At 49.4% G+C, this 19714-nt stretch overlaps 10 protein-coding genes across 10 annotated transcripts; 4 read left to right on the top strand and 6 right to left on the bottom strand.

The window, feature by feature from the left end:
* Nucleotides 1–2: 2 nt before the first annotated feature.
* N7509_010317 (Zn(II)2Cys6 transcription factor domain-containing protein) lies at nucleotides 3–1915 on the bottom strand (the record flags this gene model as incomplete). The annotated part of the gene is made up of 4 exons (XM_056634954.1): nucleotides 3–956; nucleotides 1009–1188; nucleotides 1297–1785; nucleotides 1856–1915. The coding sequence occupies 4 exons, from the start codon at nucleotides 1913–1915 to the stop codon at nucleotides 3–5; spliced, it is 1683 nt and encodes a 560-aa protein (XP_056485574.1).
* A 650-nt stretch (nucleotides 1916–2565) lies between these two features.
* Nucleotides 2566–3977, bottom strand: N7509_010316 (4-hydroxyphenylpyruvate dioxygenase family protein; the record flags this gene model as incomplete). The annotated part of the gene is made up of 4 exons (XM_056634953.1): nucleotides 2566–2700; nucleotides 2774–3131; nucleotides 3190–3249; nucleotides 3316–3977. The coding sequence occupies 4 exons, from the start codon at nucleotides 3975–3977 to the stop codon at nucleotides 2566–2568; spliced, it is 1215 nt and encodes a 404-aa protein (XP_056485573.1).
* Nucleotides 3978–4492: 515 nt separating this feature from the next.
* On the top strand, nucleotides 4493–5284 carry hmgX (the record flags this gene model as incomplete). The annotated part of the gene is made up of 1 exon (XM_056634952.1): nucleotides 4493–5284. The coding sequence occupies one exon, from the start codon at nucleotides 4493–4495 to the stop codon at nucleotides 5282–5284; it is 792 nt and encodes a 263-aa protein (XP_056485572.1).
* A 219-nt stretch (nucleotides 5285–5503) lies between these two features.
* On the bottom strand, nucleotides 5504–6981 carry hmgA (putative homogentisate 1,2-dioxygenase (HmgA); the record flags this gene model as incomplete). The annotated part of the gene is made up of 4 exons (XM_056634951.1): nucleotides 5504–5624; nucleotides 5680–6715; nucleotides 6778–6839; nucleotides 6914–6981. 4 exons carry the CDS (start codon nucleotides 6979–6981, stop codon nucleotides 5504–5506), a joined length of 1287 nt encoding a protein of 428 aa, XP_056485571.1.
* A 387-nt stretch (nucleotides 6982–7368) lies between these two features.
* fahA (fumarylacetoacetate hydrolase FahA) lies at nucleotides 7369–8652 on the top strand (the record flags this gene model as incomplete). Its single annotated transcript, XM_056634950.1, has 1 exon — nucleotides 7369–8652. One exon carries the CDS (start codon nucleotides 7369–7371, stop codon nucleotides 8650–8652), a length of 1284 nt encoding a protein of 427 aa, XP_056485570.1.
* Nucleotides 8653–8905: 253 nt separating this feature from the next.
* Nucleotides 8906–9577, bottom strand: maiA (maleylacetoacetate isomerase MaiA; the record flags this gene model as incomplete). The annotated part of the gene is made up of 1 exon (XM_056634949.1): nucleotides 8906–9577. The coding sequence occupies one exon, from the start codon at nucleotides 9575–9577 to the stop codon at nucleotides 8906–8908; it is 672 nt and encodes a 223-aa protein (XP_056485569.1).
* Nucleotides 9578–9855: 278 nt separating this feature from the next.
* Nucleotides 9856–11262, bottom strand: N7509_010311 (uncharacterized protein; the record flags this gene model as incomplete). The annotated part of the gene is made up of 1 exon (XM_056634948.1): nucleotides 9856–11262. One exon carries the CDS (start codon nucleotides 11260–11262, stop codon nucleotides 9856–9858), a length of 1407 nt encoding a protein of 468 aa, XP_056485568.1.
* An 880-nt stretch (nucleotides 11263–12142) lies between these two features.
* Nucleotides 12143–12826, bottom strand: N7509_010310 (copper transporter family protein; the record flags this gene model as incomplete). The annotated part of the gene is made up of 2 exons (XM_056634947.1): nucleotides 12143–12269; nucleotides 12345–12826. The coding sequence occupies 2 exons, from the start codon at nucleotides 12824–12826 to the stop codon at nucleotides 12143–12145; spliced, it is 609 nt and encodes a 202-aa protein (XP_056485567.1).
* Nucleotides 12827–14003: 1177 nt separating this feature from the next.
* N7509_010309 (ferric reductase family protein) lies at nucleotides 14004–16005 on the top strand (the record flags this gene model as incomplete). Its single annotated transcript, XM_056634946.1, has 4 exons — nucleotides 14004–14376; nucleotides 14444–14564; nucleotides 14621–14872; nucleotides 14952–16005. 4 exons carry the CDS (start codon nucleotides 14004–14006, stop codon nucleotides 16003–16005), a joined length of 1800 nt encoding a protein of 599 aa, XP_056485566.1.
* Nucleotides 16006–16759: 754 nt separating this feature from the next.
* Nucleotides 16760–19449, top strand: N7509_010308 (uncharacterized protein; the record flags this gene model as incomplete). The annotated part of the gene is made up of 3 exons (XM_056634945.1): nucleotides 16760–16967; nucleotides 17033–17663; nucleotides 17718–19449. The coding sequence occupies 3 exons, from the start codon at nucleotides 16760–16762 to the stop codon at nucleotides 19447–19449; spliced, it is 2571 nt and encodes an 856-aa protein (XP_056485565.1).
* Between the last annotated feature and the right edge of the window lie 265 nt (nucleotides 19450–19714).

Here is a 19714-nt window from a genome sequence, read left to right as displayed (position 1 = left end):
GCTCAAAGCGCTAGACAGATTTCTCCAAATGATAGCGCCGGTATCTCTTCAAGTTGGAAATCGACTTGCAAATCGACAGGCTGCGAAAAATAATCGCTAGACAGTGGGGAACTTGAATCAATCAGATCATCTAGAGGGTATTGATCATCCGAACTTGACGCATATTCTGGGGTTCGAACCATCGGCTCTATTAGCCCCTCCATGGCAGCCCATTCTCTATTCGCGACTCCTGAAAAATAGAAGGCCAACCCTAAACCAAGGGCCCCAGCTGTCTCCAGAACACGATGACACCAGAGGAATTTCTCCCGATTCAGCCTTTGAATATAGGTTCTAAAGACATTGCCGATAGTCCCAAAGACAATATGCGTGCCCCATATCCGATGCATCGGCTGCATGCAGTAGGGAATGGCCCGACAGACCTGGTCGGTATAATGGCTCGCCATAACGAACGACTCATAGTTTGACGGGTCGGTGGGGAAATTGTCAGAAGGGAAGATTGCGCGATTGGCAGATACAACCATCATCTGTGCCCTGTAGACAAGCGTATGGGCGAAGTTCATGGCTGTCCAGTAAAGGATATGAATCCTGGCATTGTCCAATGAAACGAATCGGTAGATTGACCCGAAGGGGTTGTCGTCGAGTAGCATCTTGTTGAATAATCTCGTGTCTTTTATTTCGCAGACTATCGGAGGACCTCCGATTTGTGCTTCCTTCTCGGCGTACCAAGATGTTATTCGGTCTCGATATTCCATTATGGTTTGGAGTGACGCAAAACAGGCCTTTGGGCTGATTTTTGGGTCATCGAGGGGTAATGTGTTCATTTCTTCGATCGCATCGAGGAGAGATCGACCTGTGACGAAGATATCGAATAAATCGTCTAGAGGTGTCTGAGGGCATGGGTTTATGAGGTGGCTATTATCATCTCCGGGCCCCCTGACTGCCAAAATACCATAGATCTGCACTTGTCAGTGAATATTTTGTGAAGCCAAAGGGAAGGGGTATGCATACTATTGATAGTTTTGCATGGCTACTGGATACAGCGTTCATTAGAGGATTGGTGCTTAGTTTGTGCTGATTTTCCTTAAGTAGGTTGCTCATTGCCTGCATGTGAAAAACCCAGGGGTCGAAGCCGTTCGCACAGCCGTGAACACCGCTTGGGCCTGTGCTCTTTTTGACCGTTATGCATTTCTAGTCGAAGGAAACTGTGAGTACAATGTAGTGTATATACCAACTATGGGGCGCAATGTTCTATCCCTGGAATGAGGGTGGAACGTCGCCCTGGGCATAATCACTTACCTCAATCATCTGGAAGATAACGGTGGCATAAAGGGATTCTTCACTGTGAGTCTTCGTACAAAGCATCTTTGACATAGACCGCATCGAAGAATTATAAAGTTGAATGCCGTGATGAGATAGACGTTCGTCATCATTGATTCGACCAATATACACGCAGCAAATTGCTGAAAGTGCTCGCTGGAGCATCATAGTCTTGTGCGGTAATACTTGGAAGCTCGAGATGAGATATCGCCAAGAGTCCACATGAGTGTCTCCATCCATGCAAGCAGGGAAGTAAGCACCCATGAACGTGGCGAAAAGCTGTTCCCGTATCTCTGGGACGGAGTTGATGTCGTCGAGACTCTTGGGCGTCGCCGTTCTTGTGCGGCCGACATTTTGTACTTGCATTGTCTTTTGGTCATAACTGATGAAAATGCGGTTTGCAGAGTACCCGCCGCATTCAATTCCTCGCTTCATGCATTGTATGCAGGCGGGTATTTGAAGGCCACACTAGTTATACGAGAAAAAGAAACCAGTCAGCCCTACCAGGTACGCTGCCAAGCAATAGTAATGTGCGAACCTTAATCTTGCGTTTTCTGCAGGTCAAGCATCCTTTAGATGAATACGGAATTCCTCCCATGATGGATTGTTGTCCTTTTTGTTTCGAAGGAGCTGGGGTCTTGAGGCGATGAGGCTTTAGAGAGAAATATTATGATGTGCAACGGATGCTTCTCTGCCCCTATCTTTAAATAATTTCCCTCTGAGGCTCGCGGGGAAACTAAATTCTTCAGCCCGCTTCTTTAATTCCGCCCCCACCATGCTGGTTGACGTATTGAGCAATCATTTCAAAGCATCGGTACCCAGTTGACTGGGGGTCAACAGGTCAGTCGCAATAGATCGCTAAATGCAGTAACCAAATCGAGTAATCGAGTTGTAGCGAAGAAGCTAAACCAAAAGTGATGGTAATATGCGCATAACGCGTTGTAGTGTAGAGGGGAAAGCCAATAGCAACTCCTATATGCAAGCCATGGTGGAGAATAGGAGTCCACCGAGGGTGGGGGCTGAGATTTCTGTTGACACTCAGGTGGAGCCCGGGGACTCCTTAACTACGAGTACTCAAATAGAACATACAGATAAAAAAGAATGAACAGGTACTAGCATCATAATGGTTCAAGTTAAATGAAATGAACACGCCTGAAGAATGCAATTTACGGAAGCCGCTGGTCCATGCCCCCCCTATCATTAATGCGCAAATAAGCGGAAATTTTGAAAACCAACCCCTGTACAGTCTTAAATGAGGTTTCCGCGCAGTTCTTGTTCTCGCTCAATGGCCTCGAACAATGATTTGAAGTTACCGGCCCCAAATCCTTCAAAGTTGTGTCTCTGAATGATCTCAATGAACACGGTGGGACGATCCATTAGGTGCTAAAAGGAAAGTCGGATGTTAGCGGGCGGTGCTTGTATGCATGAGGCGCTTTTTTTTGTGGATCCCACTTACCTTGGTGAATAACTGGAGGAGGTAGCCCCCCTCGTCAAAGTCAATCAGAATGTCCAAGCTTTTGATCGTCTCGAAGTCCTCCTTAAGGACTAGGCTGGACTTTTTAAGGCGTGCCTTCATGTCCGTGTAGTATGTCTCCGGAACTTTGATAAACTCCACGCCGCGGGCCTTCAGGTTTGTGATGTCACGGATGATGTCGTCCGTCATTAGGGCGATGTGTTGTACACCAGCCCCATTATAGAAGTCGACATACTCCTCGATCTGAGATTGCTTCTTGCCCTTGGCAGGCTCGTTGATGGGCATTTTGACAATATCATTCGGTGACGACATGACAATGCTCTTCAGGGCGGAGAATTCTCTAAAAATACATTTAGCATCCGACTTTCCTTAAACGGGCATTTTCAAGATCGACATACGTGCAGATTTGGCTGTCGTCAACGGACCAGAAACGGTGGAATCCGAGTGCTTTCTCGTAGCTGCACACATGTTAGTCCAGACCTATATTTTGGAGCGAACAGGCTAACAAAACGGGGAATCCTTACTATTCACACACTTTGTCCATCTCGTCCCAATCTTGGTTACCAACACAGTGGTCAATGCGCTTCAGTTGAACGGCCGGGAGGAACTTGGATACTGGGTCCTCGGGTCCAGTTTCCGCTCGATACCCGGGCAGGAAAACGCCTCGATACCCACCCCGTTCGATAAGAGTGTGGGTCGTCTGGCCGTAAGTCTGAATCGTCGCAACCTTGACAGAACCGTCTTTGTCCTTCAAGAGCTGGGGTGCCGAGATAGCTTTGGCGCCGTTCCGAGTTGCGGCAAGGTAAACAGCTTCAACGTCGTCAACTTCAAAGGCGACATCCTTGACTGCGTCGCCATGTTGCTCGAGATGGGCATGAATCTCACGGAGTTCCTCTTGCTCCTCGGGAGTGAAGCGGTCGAGTTGGTTTTGCGAGCGAAGTGGGGAAGTCAAGATGAAAGTGATGTTCCCGTTGCGCAGAACGTGGGAGCAAGTATGGCGGCAGCCAGTCTCGAGGCCGCGGTAAGCGACTCGCTCAAAGCCCATGCGAGTGATATAGTAGGTGGCTGCTTGCTTGGCGTTGCCAACGTACCAGTGAACGGAGTCATAGCCGCGATAGCTGGCCAGAGAGCCGGCGTCGTTTGACGCCGAAGGTGGCGGGCTATTGGAGATTGCCGAAGGGGCCATTTTGATGATATCGGAGAATAAATCGATGAATAGATTCTTCTGTCTTCGTGAAGATTTCGGTTCTAGGAATACTTCTTGGGTTTAAAGTTGCTGGAGGAAGTATTCAAATAGATACTGCTGGGATGGTTGATATGGAAGAAAGCCTGTTCGCTACCAGAAGTTGTTTTATAGGCATTAGTGATGGACCCTCGAGTAAGCGCAAGCTTTGACGGATATTCTTACTATCCCTTCGTCGCCATTCGCGCTTCCATGGCGGGTTGCCACAATAGCCGTGTGGACATCCTGCGTTTTCCTGAAATACCCGGTAACAGCCGGGCCGCGCCCGAGCTCAGCACGGAGCTCCTACAACGAGATGCAACGGCAACATCGACTTTCTCTCTTTACCTTTATCGCCTTCACTAGTTTGAGACAATCTTGACAAGCTACCAATATCTCCTCGCAAAGACATATTTCTTGCATATTCGCCTACATCCCTTCTGACCAATCCCTACGAGCATCAAACATCATCCACCATCATGACGACTGTCAGTCCAGCCCAACCATCTCTAACGTCCAACGATGCGGCCGTTCTTCAAGCACTCTTTGACGCAGAGTCATCTCCCTCGTCCGGAGTGACGATCGAATCAACGCGTCCCTCCTGGCCTGCGACTGTGAACATTTCCGACGCAGACCTCGCCTCCCTGAAGACCCAAGAAGCAGACATAATCCGCCAAGTCCAGGGCGATGACCCCAGCCAGGAAGTCGTGAAATCTGCGCTCGAAAAGATCGACACTCTTGTAAAAGAATACCCTTCCTATCCACCCGCCTACACAAACCGCGCGCAAATAATGCGTCTACTCATCGATCTCCAATACAAACAATCACACCCAGAAACCCAGACCGAGTCCCCAGATGACGCTCTCTTCACACCTGAAGCCGATTCTATGTCCTCCCAAATATTCACAGACCTCGGAAAAGCAATCAATCTCGCCACGCCCGCATCTCCAGCAGATTCTTTGTCGACAGTGCAAGCGCGACTCCTGGCCGATGCGCACACACACCGCGGGTATTTACTTCTGAAAGCCGCGCGGGTGAGGAAGAACGGGTCTATTCTATCGGAAGATGTAGTTATTCCGGAGCGTCTGCGTGCACTCAACGCGGATGAGCTCGAGGAAATGGCTAGTCGAGATTTCTTCCTTGGTGGGCGATTTGGGAATAAGGTTGCACAACAATTAGCTGTGCAGACAAATCCATATGCGAAAATGTGTGGAGCCATTGTTAAGGAAGCTATGAAGAAGGAGGTTGAAGGAGGTCAGGATTGTACTTAGTTCTAAAATTCTGGATGGTTTTGTTGATTCCTTAGATCAGGAAATCGAGTTTACTGAGTGCATACTTTGACATGAATCATGAATTGAATTAAATTGAATGTTTTTCATTGCAATCTTGTATTCCGAAAGGTCTTTTCGTTCCACCTCCAGTGTCATCAGTTCATACTCAAGATATTTACACATACACATTGCGATCTCTTTTCTGTGTCAGAACCTTATTTACTTCTTGTTTGGGTTTTTGAAGTGGCGCTTCAGAGGCGTCCAGCTATGGTCATTGTACTCTTCCTGTATCTTCTCGCAGGTCTTCAGACCCCATTCCGAGACACCGACCATCAACGAGCTACATTTCAATATTAGCAATGCTTCCTCTGGCAGTCGAACTGATATGAACGTACCTCTCAAACATAAACGCCATACTTCCATCTCCAACCTTGTTAGGCTTGAGCTCAGCATTGCTGGCTCCCTCAAAGGCAGACGAGTCTGGACCGTGAGCACTCATTACATTGTGCAAGCTGGCACCGGCAGGTCGGAAGCCACCACCAGTCTTTGCATCATAGTCACCCATAATCAGACCCATGAACTCAGACATAGTGTTACGGTGATACCACGGGGGTCGGAAAGTGTTCTCTTGGACTAGCCAACGAGGTGGGAAGATCACAAAGTCGGCAATAGCAGTGCCGACATGGTCTGAAGGACCAGTCAAGACGGTGAAGATGGAGGGGTCAGGGTGATCAAAGGAGATCGATCCGATGGTGTTGAAACGTCCCAGGTCATACTTGTATGGGTAGTAATTTCCGTGCCAGGCGACGACGTCAAAGGGGGTGTGCTTTTGACGAGCGGAGAAGAGGGTGTTGTTGAACTTGCTGAACAACTTATACTCGGTAGGTTCTTCCTCGTCGTCAAAGTCCGCAACAGGGGCCTGGAAGTCCCGGGCATTGGCCAAGCAGTTCGACCCAATAGGACCCAGCTCAGGGAGCTCGTAGTGACCTTGGTATAGCTCGCAGATGTAGCCTCGCACCGGGCCGTCGGGGAGGGTTACACGGTATCGAACGCCGCGGGGGATGACAGCAATTTCATTTGGGCGTAGAATTATGCGACCGAGCTCAGTCTGAATATCTAGAACTCCGTGCTGAGGAACGATCAGGAAGTCTCCATCTGCGGAGTAGAAGGCCTCCTTGCCCATGTCCTTGCCAGCTGCGTAGAGCAAAATGCCCAAACCTTGCTTCATCGTAGGGTCGCCCGACCCGGCGACTAGGTGCAAGCCATGTACCCAGTCTACCTTCTCATCAAAGTCGAATGGATTCCATCGTAGCTGGTTGGGAATGTGGTGGAGCTTATGTGTCTCGGTAGTCATGCGAGTGTGGTAGGAATCGGCATCTTCAGCGTGGAACTTTTCATGGGCGGCCGCGGGAGAATACGGTAAACCCAGGTCTGCTTATTTTCATGGCGGGGTGCTGTGAATGCGGTTCCTGATAGCTTCTCTGCATACAGACCGTGAGCCACCTTTTGGGGCGAGTTCTGCCCGATGGGGAGAGCACCTTCGACGGCCTCGGTCCTGATATTTCCTTTTTTAGCTATCGCGGGCCTACTGAAATCCGCTCCAAAATCAAAACAAAAAGTAGGACTTACTCGTGATACGAGCCGAAGCCATTCTGGTAAGAGTAAGGATCAGGGTGGGAGAAGTTAGTGACGGGCATTATGGTGGAGGGGGTGAGGTGGTGGAAGTTGGGATGGATGGATGGATGGATGGATGAATGGATGATTTCATCGGGTTGAGGGTCAGCTCGTCTTTAATCAAGGAAATCGGCCGCACCTTCTCCGATCTACGCCAGAGCTGCAGGCCAGCATGAGCCGTTCTTTGGACTTGCCTGGGCAAATGAAGAAGACCGCGGTAATTCAAGCTGGCAACATCCGCGTTTATCCCCCGCCTTTTCGGATCATTCCGCACCCGCTTAACTGCGGGGAGCGCGGCTCAATTCCGCGCGAAAAGATACCCCCGGAAGCTGTCAACAAGTTAAGTTCCCCAATTACACCCCTCTTCTTCTTTTTTTGTCCTTTGCAACCTCTTGTAATAATCATTCATCATGGCTTCCTGGCTCCAGATTCCCAAGAACTCGCCCTTTTCGTTGGCCAATATTCCTTTCGGCATCATCTCTGCGGCCTCATCGCGAGTCCCGGCCATTGCCATTGGTGAATATGCGTTGAACCTGAACGCGTTTGCCTCCTCCGGGGGCTTTGCGCAATTGCCCGCAGTTCAGTCCCATTTGAGTGTCTTCAACCAGCCCACTCTCAACGCCTTCGCGGCGTTGGGTCGTCCAGTCCACCGCCAGGTCCGCGAGTACTTGCAGAACGTCTTCCGTGCCGATACCCAGTTCCCTCAGATTCTCAAGGATAATGCAGCTCTCCAGAAGTCTGCGCTGGTACCCCTCTCCGAGGTGACCAACCATGTCCCCATGCAGATCGGCGATTACACCGATTTCTACGCCGGTCTGAACCACGCCTACAACATTGGTGTGCTTTTCCGTGGCCACGATAACGCATTGCAGCCCAACTACAAGCACCTTCCGGTCGCCTATCACGGCCGTGCATCTTCGGTTGTTCCATCAGGTACCGCATTGCACCGACCCCAGGGTCAAATTCTGGCCAACCCGGCTGCGGACCCTAAGGTCCCGACTTTCTCCCCTTGCAAGAAGCTGGACATCGAACTGGAGCTGGCCTGCTTCATCAGCACACCGAATGACCTGGGCAAGCCCGTGTCGATTGATGAGGCTGAGGACCACATCTTCGGTCTGGTATTGATGAACGACTGGTCCGCCCGCGATATCCAGGCCTGGGAGTATGTCCCACTAGGCCCCTTCAACGCGAAGAACTTCGGTACCACCATTACGCCCTGGGTCGTTTTGATCGATGCTCTCGAGCCCTTCCGTGCCACTGGTCTGGAGCCGGGCAACCAAGAATCTCTTTTACCTTATCTACGCGAGAAGAAGTCCAAGAACTGCTACGAGATCCCTCTCGAGGTCGAGATTACCAACAAGGGTGGGCAACCTACCATCATCTCCAACAGCAACGCCCGCAATCTACTCTACTCCTTCCCCCAGATGGTCGCCCACCACACAGTCACCGGCTGCAACCTCAACACTGGTGATCTGCTCGGTTCAGGTACCATTTCTGGTGCCGAACCCAAGACCCAGGGTAGTTTGCTAGAACAGACAAATGGCAAGACTCCTCTAGCCCTTGCTGATGGCTCAGAGCGCATGTTCCTCGAGGATGGAGACACAGTTGTGCTGCGTGGTAAGGCTGGAACAGAGGGCAACTACGTTGGTTTCGGCGACTGTGTCGGAACCATCCTGCCTCCTTTCAAACTTTAAGTTTGCCACAAATCTAAAATTTGTATCGAGATGGATTGATGAAATTGGTATTTCTCACGCTGCATAGTATAGTCCTAGAAACTGCAATTATATGACCCGGTTATGAATCCGGAATGACCACGAATTTGATCCTTGTAACTGTGAAAAGTAGTGGCCTTGAAAATCTGGTACCATAGTAGGTACTTTGACATCTCACAAAATGACCAGTTAGCTACTCGTACGACCTCAAAGCTCTACCTAGCTGGTGCCACTACTACTGCTTCACCCGAAACTCCTCGGGAGTATCAGGCTGCGTCTTCCAATGTCCCAATCGAACCGCCTCCTCCTCTTCCAGCCTATTAATTATCCCATTCGTCACAGGGTAAGCAGTCAAATCCACCCCGACCCGCTCGGCACCCCAAGCCGCGGGTATCAAGCAAATATCCGCTTGCGTGATTTGGTCCCCAACACTGAATTTGCCAGCAGACTTAGAGACAAGAGTTTCGTAGGCGCGTAGTCCGTCTTCAATCAAATCCTTCGACCAGACTGCTCGGTCTGCGCCGAGTGGAGCCACGCGCTTCAGAATGCGCAGGTTCGTCACCGGTTGGATATCGCATCCGATGATTTGGGAGAGAGTGCGAACAAGAGCGCGGGACTCGGCATCTTCGGGAAGAAGTTTCGGTCCTTGAGGGAAGGCTTCGTCGAGGTATTCTAGTGCGGCGAGTGATTGTGTTACAGTAACTGGGTTCCCGGACTTGCCCTGGACGACTAGGGCAGGGACGGTGCCAGATGGGTTGATTGCGCGGTGAGCTTCGGAAGATTGCTCATCACGTAGGAGATTGATGAAGACTGGGTTGAAGGGGATTTTCTTTATGTGGAGGGCAATACGCAGTCGTGCGGAGCAGGAGGAGCGGAAGTATGTGTAGAGTGTGACGGTGTCAGACATGGTGGCAACTAGATTCTGAAGGGAAGAAGATGATTTGATCTCACAATTTGAGAAAAGAGAGGTTAGAATTTTGGGAGGGGGGGGGATGCTACGATCTGCTGATTAGTTAAATGGAATTGAGAGTATAGCAAATACTGCCAGTTGGTGATGGCCGTGCACAACGACCTCCGCGCGGAACGTATTCCGGGGGCTGTGGAGTCCCGTTGTTAGCCGTCTTGGTTGAAGATTGGTTGGAGGGGCATCTGACAAAGACACTTGAATGACGAAATGCCCAATAGCTAATACTGGTAGCAGCTCAGAAGTGTTGCCTCATTAACAGGACCGAATACCCACGAGGTAGGTTTATCACAGTAGCTAAAAAACCCTTCACCAGTATGAATAAAGAATGATTTCCCGGCCTCCTCGCACATCCGTTTCGTCCATTGAAGCTTTGAAAGACTCTCTGTGCCTCGGATCCCGCACGCTTCAATATGTATTGCCGCCAAGTGAGGAAATCCCTCTGCATTAGCCAATTCTACCAACTGATCCATCGCATCTACTGGGAACTCATTACCATCCGAGTCCCTGTTGATGATAAGATATAGTGTCTCCAGTGAGTGAGGGAGGACATCTGAAAATTTTCGCATGGAACGCTTGTTTTCATCAAATCCCACAAGATTGGGCAAGGGGAGACATATGGTCTTCAAAACAGAAAAATTAGCGAAGCTCCCCATCCAATCATCTTGCTCTTCTATGTAAACACTCTCATCAGGCTCGGCCCAGACAGACTCCAGTGTCGACTTGTGAAGTGAAAGTGATTCGTAGAGTCTTCGAGGTCGAAAGTTCTCCCCGCGACCCAATGTTCCGTGATGAATTAGCCGGAATGACTTCAATGCTTTGCATGCCTGAACCCAGTCTCGCATTCCGTTTCCAGCATTGGAGTTGAACAGGTCGAGATGGGTTATATTCGAGGTCTGCGGCAAGGGAACTTCTCGCCTCTGGTGAATAGAGTCGTCCGACTCGTAGTTATCCGAATCATACTCATCATCATCGCTATCGTAGTCCTCTCCCAGACAACAGCATCCGACCTTTCGCACTGATGGGAAACTGAAGAATGAAGTCATTCGGTGGGACGGAATTGAGCCCTCAGTATCATCCCACCATGTAGCATAGACTTCTTCGAGATGACGAAAAACTGGCTCTTGCCCTCTGGCAGCTTTTCGGAACATATCTAAAACGTATTTCGCATCATACGCCCAGTTGATAAGGATTTTGCGGAGATCCTTCAATTGCGGGATGAGCAAAGCCAGCCAAGGATCACAATCATCACACTTTTCGAGGTCTTTTAGCCATTTGCACTTTTCTTCATCTGAGTATCCGGTTCTTTCAGAGACAAGTTTGAGTAGATATTCACTATCCAACTCGGCTTTGTCCATATGGATGATGCCACCTCTGCCCTCCCAATCCTCCAGCCACAAGCACCGGACATAGCTAGCCAGTCTCGGGTCTTGGGTCACAGCATAAAAAAAGGTCACGACTTGTTGAGATGAATGATTCCGTCTGAAAAGAAACACCTCAGCATAGAGGTTTTGCTGTAGGACGGTGTAGAGTCGACGTGATGAGCATATCAGATGGTAGATCTCATTATTATTGAGATGCTGTGAAACCATACGAAGTATCTCTGGAGGAAGATCGTCAAGCATCATTGCGGTGATTGTTTAGAAGTCAAGCCGGCAGTAGAATCAAGGAATGTCTCTTGTTCGGGTGGTCTCGGCGTAATTCACTTGGCATAGGCAGAAGTGGGGGCCAGCCACTTCTGCCTCATATGCAATACAGGTAGTATTAGCAGTGATTGTTGCATGTGTTTGTTTTCAAGGGATCTCGACGCCACATTCAATAATCGAATTCTGGAACAATTCCCAAGGTCGTGATTCAATCGCTGAGCTGGAGATATTTATGACATAAGACTCATCTTCATTGTAGAATGGCTTGATCGTCGAATTTTATTGGCCCTCTTGAAGCTTCCTGGCCAGGCAAGCGACATAAACCGTGACGGTTGGAGTGTCGAACTTTCGGGAGAATTAAGGCAAAGCCACGTTATATACCTATTCGGAAAGTCAACTTGAACTCAAACTCCCTGAAGATGTTGTAGACCCGAGCGTTGTTAGCATCAATAGAAATACTAGTCGCCATATCCGTCCGTTAGGGATCTCTGTTTAGATAAGAAATCCATGTGCTAACATCGTCATACTGACTCAAACGATGATCTCGATTAGGTTTTCCCCACAAAGGCTGTACCGCAGACCTCTGTCCCTATTATCTGGGGTAGATGATTTTATAATTGCCGGTAAACTCTTCCCTGGAGAGAGAGTTTAGGGCACTCCAGTCATAAAAGGCCACAATTTGCCACCATATCATAATTTTTAAACCATCCAATACTTCGAGATGTTCACGGTGGCCTCAGGTAGGAGTTTGGAATCAATTATGGGTATAAATTCATGCTCTAATGGGGTATACAGTATAAAAAGATGCAGATATTCGCGCTTCCATCCTTAGGTGATATGCAATTCTTTCCACAAGACACAACTAACAGCCCTGGGCGTGTTGCCATGAGCTTTCAGCTGCGACACTGCCCATGATGAATGTTCCCAACCAGATCCCTGCCAGGATAGACATGAAATATCCAACATTCATCGTCATGACGCCGAGCATCCTAAATCAATCAGGTTAGTCTCATTGCTACCCGAACGCCACTGTAGTCTGTTTAAGGTCCAGTTCAAGAACTTACAGCAGATACGCCACACCCGCAACAACCACTTCATAGGTCGCGCGACCAGCCGCAGGGTTGATTCTCCACCTCCTCCAGCGGGATCCGACCTCCAGGAGTGTCAGGGCCAATCCAGATGGAGGTTTGGCAGTCTGGATGTCTTTTTCGTCGAGGCTGTCGAGCATAGGGTGGCCGGAATTATCGGTAAATACCCGTCCTTCCAATAGCGGTCGAATAACAAGCAGAACGCGCAATATGACGGCCAAGACAATCAAGAAAATACATGTGCCGGCGTACTGGCCCTTGCTGGTAGGGGTCCAGGTTTCAGAGAAGAGGGGGGTCTTGAATGAGGTGAAGAAGGTCATCATCATATCGGACATGCCCATCATGGAGGAACCCGAGCCCATGTCCATTGAAGACATGGAGGTTGAGGTAGACATGGTCATTCCTGTTGTAGTTGCCATCGACATTGTCGAGCTCATGTCCATATCCATGTCCATCATGATTGCGGTTGTGGACGGTGTGTGTGGAACTTCAAAAAATTCAACGCGATGAAATAGTGCCGAAGAAGGTTCGGGTCAGATATTTATTAAGATTCAAATTATTCCCGAAGGGTGGGAAGACGGAGCTCAACAACGAAAGAAGCTCCGATGAGTATATTTGAGAAGTTCAAGTTCCACGTCAAAAGGCGTTTGCCCGAATATATCAGGCGCATTGTCCTCCACAGCTCCCCAAGGTTGAGCAACCCTGGCACAGACAGACAAGCGTGTTCCGACGTGGGGCTGGCCTACCGGGTGAAACGAATCATCACGAAGAGCGCACGGATATGTGGGTTCGTCCAGGCTTCGTGGCGCGCAATTCGGCCCGCTTTGAGTAAAACCTCCAACCTCAAGAGCCTCTGCCAACCCGCGCAATTCCTCTCATCATGCCCATTTGAATGAAAACCCACACGTGGATATCTCGGGCCGCATCGCGTGGCTTCTTACTCCCCAACGTGTGTTATTTGCGTGTGAACGAATGCTATAATTTTAGCGAACACAATCAATCGGATGCTGCCGAAAGCCCTTGAGCATGGGGGTCCACTTGGTGCCACAATTCCGACGTAAACTCCCGCAAATGTGCTCACTTTTAAAGCGCGGGGCGATCTCGCCATCGCGGGTTGCGCGCTCTGATTTATTTTGAACTGGCTACTATGTGGTTTCTTTCGGTGTTACACTGATAGATCCTTTTGAGGCAATCTGGCATCTTTAGTTTCTAGACGCCATAGGTAGGTCAATAGACCAACTAGTAATATCGGATTGAAATTAGCATATTAAATAGCAGAAAAAAAAAAGAGAGAGAAAGGAATCCAGTATGAGATACCCTCATGTGCTCATACCCCCACACCGGCTAGAACACGCGCCCAGGGACTACGCCAGGCTCAGCCTTTAGTGTGAGCACATTAAGCATATGAACTGGGGCACCCAATGGGGCCATTGATAAAAGCAATTCTGGGTGGGATTCTCGATCAAGGAATCCCATCCGAGACGCAATCCAATTGTTCTCTGGTTTAGGGCTCGGGCTATTAATAATGCCTGTCATCTTGAAACCTCCATCGATCCTACTCCGTCATCCCTCTCTATACACATCTCCTCCAGAACCATCGTCGAGCTCCTACTTTGACGCAGTCCACTCGCAAAGATGGATAGCATGATGGGAATGGTTCCGTTCCTAGACCAACCGGTCATGTTGCACTCTGACCGGGATCCGGGGGAGTGCACAATGACCCCAGAACAATGTGCCTATAAATCCCAGTACTGGGTGAATTGGTACCAAGCAGACCATCGCTATTCCTTGCCGACGGTAGCTTTCTTTTTGACTGCTATTGTTCTGTTTGCGACTGGTCATTTTCTATCTGGTATCGCTCCTCAGCGACTCCAAAGAAGCGCGATTTGGTCGCGCTCCGTGTCATTTCTCCGATTCCTATCCTACAAAAGCTGGCGAGTTGCGGGCTGGAATACTCAGTCCTTGGGTGTCTTCTTGCTGGGAGGTGCTGGTCTGGTCTTTTTCCTGGGTGAGACACCAAGTTCAACGAGGAATCCTTGTCGATATATAGCTATTCTAACCATTTCCCTCGATAGCGATGACCCTCGGGCCTCATCCTTACTACTGGCCTAACACCAAGGAGATCAGCTACGGTGGCTCGCCCCCTATCGCCACAAGGACGGGCTTTATGGCCCTGGCATCTCTGCCATTTTTGATGTACGCTGCATTTTGTCCTCTCGTCGACTGATATGATGATATTGACCATCTACTAGTATTCTTGGTGCTAAAGCAAACCCCATCACTGCATTGACCGGCATCTCACACGAGAAGCTCAACATCTGGCATAACTGGGTTGCTTGGGCCATGTTTGTCCTGGCCTTGATTCACACTTTCCCATTCATCATTGTCCACGTCAAGAAGGGCGACCTTGTCATGACATGGAAGACTGGTGGTGTTTGGGTGACGGGTGTGGTAGCCCTCATTGCTCAGGCATGGCTCACATTCATGTCTGTCCCTTGGATTCGGTATGTGCCAGTGCCAACCGTCAAACTCTTCAAATTTTGCGTTTCTTTCAAATTTACTAATAAAAATATGTTTTCATAGAAACCGCTATTATGAATTTTTCAAAGGAACCCATTTCTTCATGGCAATGGTTTTCATGATCTTCTTTTTCCTCCATTGCGATTTCCGCATGTCCTCCTGGGACTACTTTATCGCCACCGCCGTCATCTACACACTCTGCTGGCTCTACTCTCAGTGCCGAACATACTTCGAGCATGGCTTCAAGCACAAGGCCCGGCTCTTCGCCGTAACCGAAAACATCTTGAAGATTACAATCGACACCAGCATGGAGTGGGCACCCGGTCAGCATATCTTCCTGCGATTTTTGACCTGTGGTGCACACGCCTTCACATCTCACCCATTCACCATCTGCTCTGTTTCTCAGAAGGGAAAGAAGAATCAACTGCAATTCTTTGTCAAATGCCGAGGCGGTATGACTGGTCGCTTGATGAGCTTGGCTCTGAAGAACCCCGATGCCCAGGTTCCGGTTCTCCTGGACGGTCCCTATGGTGGTATTCCCCAGGGGCGTCTAGTGGATTTCGAAAGAAATCTCATTATCGGTGGCGGCGCTGGGGCTGGTTTGACGCTATCTATGGTCGAAGAATTTGTTCAACTCTCCCACCTCCGACCTAAAGACGAGATGAAAGTCATCGTCGCAACCCGTGATGCTGGGATGCGTTTCTGGTATCTCCAGGCTTTGGAGGATATCGCCCACAGACATTCTAAAGACGAGACTATTCCTCGATTATCCATCCATATCCACGAGACCTTTTCAGAAGAAGTTGGTCGGGAACCTGGCACTGAAGATCTCAAATTGGAAGCTGGCGCCAAAATTCAAAGTGTGGTTTCTAAGGAATGTAGCCAGCTGACGACGGAAATGTTTGGAGTTCATTTCTTCAGCGGCAGACCTGATCTCCCGGCCATTACCCATCAAATGGCCGATCAGGAGGGCGCCTCTGTGGGTGTTGTGGTGTGTGGTCCTTCCTCCATGCATCATGATGTCTGTGAGGCAGCCTCGGCAGAACAAAGCAAAATCATGGCTAAGAAGCCTGGTTCTGCGAGGGAGCTGTGGCTTCATACGGAGAATTTCTCGTGAGTTTAATCTTTGAAAAGTGGCTTCGGGATTATCAATTCGCTAACATTTCATTTCCAGGTATTAAAATATATTTGACCGCATAACTGAATACCCCTAACTGATCTGCATTTTCCTGTATTCTTGTTAGACCACAGGGTCTAGATTTACGCATTAGCATACTATTTATACCCCCATTTGATTCGATCGCAGTATCAATTGCATCTTTGATATCTTTTTCTTTGCTTTTGACTATCAAAATGTTCATATCGGCAACAGTCAAATGTGTCAGTCGGCTCAACAAGTAAAATATTAGTAGGTCTACTCATGCTAAAGTGCAATTCGGCCTAGCATGTATCTAGTTGATGTCGAGTAGAACAGCCGAGGCATTTCCAATTCGGGAATTTAAGCTGGCAATAGTCATATCTCCAAGCTTGTTCACATTCAAGCAAATTGGGCATCATAAAATAAACTCTTATTTAATACTATTGTACAACAAAAATACAAACAGAAAGATAAATTGAAATAAAGAATGGAATGACCCTAAATACTATATCGTACTAGTATACTAGTCTTCGCCGGAGCATCTTAAAGAGCAAGCGCGGGGGCGGGCGGAAAGCGTCGGCTAATCAAGGCTGCCAGCCTACGCCAGCCATCACCCGCATCTCACCTCCAATATCCCTCTAAACAAATCCACAGTTGACACTGCGATACCCACTGAAACCCCCATTGCTAATCTCGATCTCCTGATTCATCCGTCGGTATCGGGCACGTTGCAATGGACGGGGCCAGGCCATCCCGCCCGGATCGGCCATATCAGCGCACCTACAAAGCATGCATCCCTTGCCGGGCACGCAAGGCCAAGTGCGACTTGGGAACGGGTCCAGACGGCTTACCGATCGGCCCACCATGCGCGCGATGTCGCAGAGAGATGAGAGAATGCGTCTTCCCGGAGAAACGAGCCTGGGAGAGGTCGCGTAAACGCGGTAAGTTGCAGACACCTTCAAATGCGCTTGCGCTGAACCCGCTGGCTAATCGGCTATTCACTCAGGTCATTCGTTCGATGATAATGATCAGACGGTATCGCCTGTTGGAGAGCATGGGGTCGATGGTACTTCGCCTGAGACCGTGAAGCGACAATTCACTCAAGCTCCTCAGTCGGGCCATTACCCCGATACCACAAGTCCCTTCCAGCAAGGCTGGTCCTTCCCTGGGCACCAGCAGTCCCCGCATAATAGTCATGGCTCTCAGGTGGGGGTTAGTCCAGCGCAGGGTACGGATACAATGATGCATGCAAATCATTCTCCGTCCCAGTCATACCATGATCATCGACATCGGTCGAGTTCCACGCTTGCGAACTCAATGATGCGGACAGTTGTCGCCAGCGGCAATGATGCGCTGAATATTCTTTTTGAAGCCGCAACTGCCCAAGATCAGGAGGATACTACATCTAATGAAGTGGACACGCCGCTCAGAGCTGGTTCGAAGTCAAGTGGGCCGAATGGTAAAGCGCGATCTACTCCAAGGGATTTTGAAAGCCCGAACTTTGAACCACCCCCGAAAAACGTGGGACCGGTCACCATTTCAGTTGTTGCACCGGAGACATTGAGCGTATGGGAGGCCTGTCGCTTCGTCAAGATGGGCTGGTTTACCGCTAGAGAAGCGGTTACGTTTATTGACCTGTAAGTGTTTGTGGTTGGGTATGGCAAGACACGATGTTTACTAACACCAAATAGGTTCTTCAAGAACATGTCTTGTTTGTCTCCAATATTGACGGACTTCTACTCTAATCACCGGAATCATTATTGGCTTATCTCTCGTGAGCCAGTCCTTTGCTGTACGATTCTCATGGTCTCGTCTCGTTACCACATCCTTCCTGGAGCAGGCGGCGAATCCAGGAATTTCTTCATTCATCATCGATTATGGCAACATTGTCAGCAATTAACTATGCGACTAATATTTGGACAAGAGAAATCTACAAAATCCAAAGTCAGAAGTTTAGGGACCGTGGAAGCGCTTCTCATAATGGCAGAGTGGCACCCTCGTTCGCTACATTTCCCTCCCGAGACAGACGGATGGGATGATGACTTGATTCCCAGTGCTGCAAAGTCTTCCGAAGAAACGACTTCGGAATCCACAACGGCCAATCGGTGGCTGGAGGACATGATTGAGCCATCAAGACGATCGGACCAAATGTCATGGATGCTTCTTGGATGTGCTCTTTCCCTCGCTCACGAGTTGGGCATCTTTGAGACTGAAGAATCTGATTCTCCAAGTGAAGAACAAGAGTGGAAAGAGCAAATGGCCCTCCGAAGGCAACGAGTTCAACGCCTTCTTTATGTGTATATCAACCAGCTTGCATGGCGCATCGGGTGCATGTCTCCGATCCCGCAATCTCTAAACCATGCTGTTCTTGGTGGGAGGAAACCTCGGTGGCTCAGTCAGCCAGGTAGTACCTGGTTAATCTTTATGGACTCATGGATTGAATTGACTAAGCTAGCACAGTCTGTAACGGATATGTTCTTCCCATCGGCCAAATTCGCACGCCAGCAACTGCACAGTGGCCGCTATGTTGGACTCCTGGAGCACTTCCGACCATTGCTCAACCAATGGAAAGATAAGTACCTGCAGCCTCAGGTGCTTGACAAAGCCTTCTATAATGACCTTTTCATTGAATATCATTTTGTCAGGGTATATACCCATTCGGTGGGGATGCAAGCCGTGGTCGAGCGGGTGGTGGCAGATGCCGACCCGAATAACTTTGACGAAGTGCGCCCGATGACCATCGACCCGACCGACTACGATTATATCCAAGAAGTAATCGATGGCTGCTGCCAGATCCTACAGAAGGTTGTCCACCTTGCAGAAGTGGGCGCACTACGATTCTCGCCCGTTCGCATTGTCCTTCGAATTACTAGTGCCTCGATCTTCCTGATGAAAGCACTCAGCTTAGGCACCCGACAAGCCGTCCTGCAAGAGTCACTCGAAGTGCTCGAACGGAGCATTAGTGCGTTGAAATCCAATGCGCTAGACGATGTTCATTTGAGCACCCGCTACGCCACTCTGTTGGAATTGCACGTCTCACGCCTGCGTCGCAACCTACTGGCATCATCTAAGAATCCGAAAACCAGTCGAGGTGCGACGCGACGATCATCCATGGGTCCTCCGCTGTGGCCAGAGAATGGCGGCGATCGAACAAATCATCTCAGCACGCCCGTCTCGCAAGAATTGACATCATCTGATCTCGGCTTCATCCCATCTATCAACGAGATGGCGGACGATTGGTTGTCATTGCCATTTGATCCGTCGATGGCACCATTTGGAATGAGTAACGGGGGGCAGTTCCCCATGTGTGAGGGGGGGCGCCTTAGACTTCATTTGGAACCTGCCATCGTGAGGATTGGGACTAGAAAACCGGGGAAAGTAAATAGTGGAGGCCGCCCCGCCCACACGGTCGCAAGCCCATAGATAGAGAGCCAGGGTCATTTGGAAACCCAGGAAGAAATCAAGATACCCAAATTTTCCCTACTATGGGCCAAAATAGCAATGAGCTGCAGGTCGTAAAAGAAAAAAGAACTCGAGAAGAAAAACTCTGATGGCACTGCCACGCAAGAACGGTGTAATCCCGGGAATTCCCTTGACCCCTGCAGGTGAGTACGGGCAAAGTCAAAGGTAGTCCAAGCACTGACTGGCACTGGGACTGGCTGGCACTGGCATTGGATTGGTTTGGGAG

This window comes from Penicillium cosmopolitanum, assembly GCF_028827165.1.
Source record: "Penicillium cosmopolitanum strain IBT 29677 chromosome Unknown utg000009l:1.0-9042332.0:1.0-9050551.0, whole genome shotgun sequence".
In the NCBI taxonomy this organism is placed as follows: domain Eukaryota; kingdom Fungi; phylum Ascomycota; class Eurotiomycetes; order Eurotiales; family Aspergillaceae; genus Penicillium; species Penicillium cosmopolitanum.
Note: the sequence above shows the minus strand (reverse complement) of the source record. Positions and strands in the feature narration are given on the sequence as shown.